We start from the raw sequence: 1,452 nt of genomic DNA, 5'->3' as shown, positions 1-1,452 counted from the left end.
TACGCCTTGAGCTCGTCAAAGGTGCGTTGACACTCCTCCGTCCATTGGAACTCATTCAGCTTCTTAATGGCCCGAAAAAAGGGTAGGCAGCGGTCAGCTGACTTTGACATGAAGCGATTGAGGGCTGCTTTTCGGGGATGTCAAATCTAGTATGGCCTATATCTTCTCAAGATTAGCATCAATGGCTCTCTGAGTGACGACGAAACCTTGGAATTTGCCTGATGTAACGCCGAAGGCACACTTGCTGGGGTTGAGTTTCATGTTGTACTTTCGCAAGGTGTTGAAGGTCTCGGCTAGGCCTGAGATGTGGGTCTCGGCCTTCAGGCTCTTCACTACCATGTCATCCACATAGGCTTTGAGGTTCCTCCCCATCTGCTCTTTGAACACCTTATTGACAAGGCACTGGTAGGTGACCCCCGCATTTTTTAAGTCGAAGGGCATCACACGGTAGCAATATGTGTCATGTTCGGTGATGAATGAGGTTTTCTCTTCATCATCTGGGTGCATCTTTATCTGATTGTATCCAGAGAAGGCATCCATGAAGTTAAGTAGCCCGTACCCTATAGTGGCAGCAATGAGGTGGTTTATCCTCAGTAAAGGAAAATTGTCCTTGGGGTAGGCTCGATTAAGGTCTCTCGGATGAAACCGACGTCGAGTATCTTTTCAACTTCCTCCTCTATGGATTTCCAATGTTCCGGTGCAAAGTTCCTCTTCTTTTTCTGAATTGGCCTAGTGTTCGGGTCCACACTCAACCAGTTCGGATAGGCTCTCAGGGGGAAGGTTGAACCCGATGCGGACTATTTTGTCGGGTTCGTCCTCGTCTAGGAGGACCGAGACAAAGTCCTTGCCCGGCTAGCCTCGACTTGTTGCCTCCTCCCTGAGGTCGAGACCTTCTGGTGGCAGAGCTTCTTTTTTCTTGCTCTTCAGCGCTGCCATATAACACTGACGGGTGGCATCCTGATCCCCATTAACAACCTCGATGCCACGCTCAATGGGGAACTTCAAGGTGAGGTGGTAGGAAGAAATGGCTACCCGGAGTGCGTGAAGGGTTGGCCTCCCCATGATGGCATTATAGGGTGAGCCAATCTTCACAACCAAGAACTCTGTCATCCTTGTCACATGTTGGGGCTCCGTCCCTACTATGACTGGTAGGGAAATATTGCCCTCTGATTTGATGATGCTGCTAGAGAAGCCGACTAGTGGGGAATCTACTGGTTGGAGGTGCTCCAGAGCTATCTTCATCTTTTCAAAAGCTTCGTAGAAAAGGATGTCAGCTGAGAAGCCACTGTCAACAAGGATCCTTTTGACTACGAAGTTCGCAATGACGGTCGAAACCACCAATGCATTGTCATGGGGAATTGCTACCCCCTTCAAGTCCTCGTCCGTGAAGGAGGGGGGTTCTTGCTTCTGCTTCTTGGGGGCCGACCCTTGAATGTTTAGTTGCTTGACGTA

General features: G+C 49.7%; 1 protein-coding gene across 1 annotated transcript; it reads right to left on the bottom strand.

Moving 5' to 3' along the window:
* Nucleotides 1-852: 852 nt before the first annotated feature.
* On the bottom strand, nt 853-1,242 carry LOC148802151 (uncharacterized). Its single transcript, XM_088897832.1, has one exon. The coding sequence runs from the start codon at nt 1,240-1,242 to the stop codon at nt 853-855; it is 390 nt and encodes a 129-aa protein (XP_088753958.1).
* Nucleotides 1,243-1,452: the final 210 nt, after the last annotated feature.

The sequence above is a fragment of the Nelumbo nucifera genome, chromosome 2 (genome assembly GCF_055504915.1).
Source record: "Nelumbo nucifera cultivar China Antique chromosome 2, China Antique-T2T, whole genome shotgun sequence".
In the NCBI taxonomy this organism is placed as follows: domain Eukaryota; kingdom Viridiplantae; phylum Streptophyta; class Magnoliopsida; order Proteales; family Nelumbonaceae; genus Nelumbo; species Nelumbo nucifera.
Note: the sequence above shows the minus strand (reverse complement) of the source record. Positions and strands in the feature narration are given on the sequence as shown.

Coding starts and splice junctions, on each gene's coding strand:
- LOC148802151 (XM_088897832.1), bottom strand. CDS start 1,242: ATGAAGATAGCTCTGGAGCACCTCCAACCAGTAGATTCCCCACTAGTC.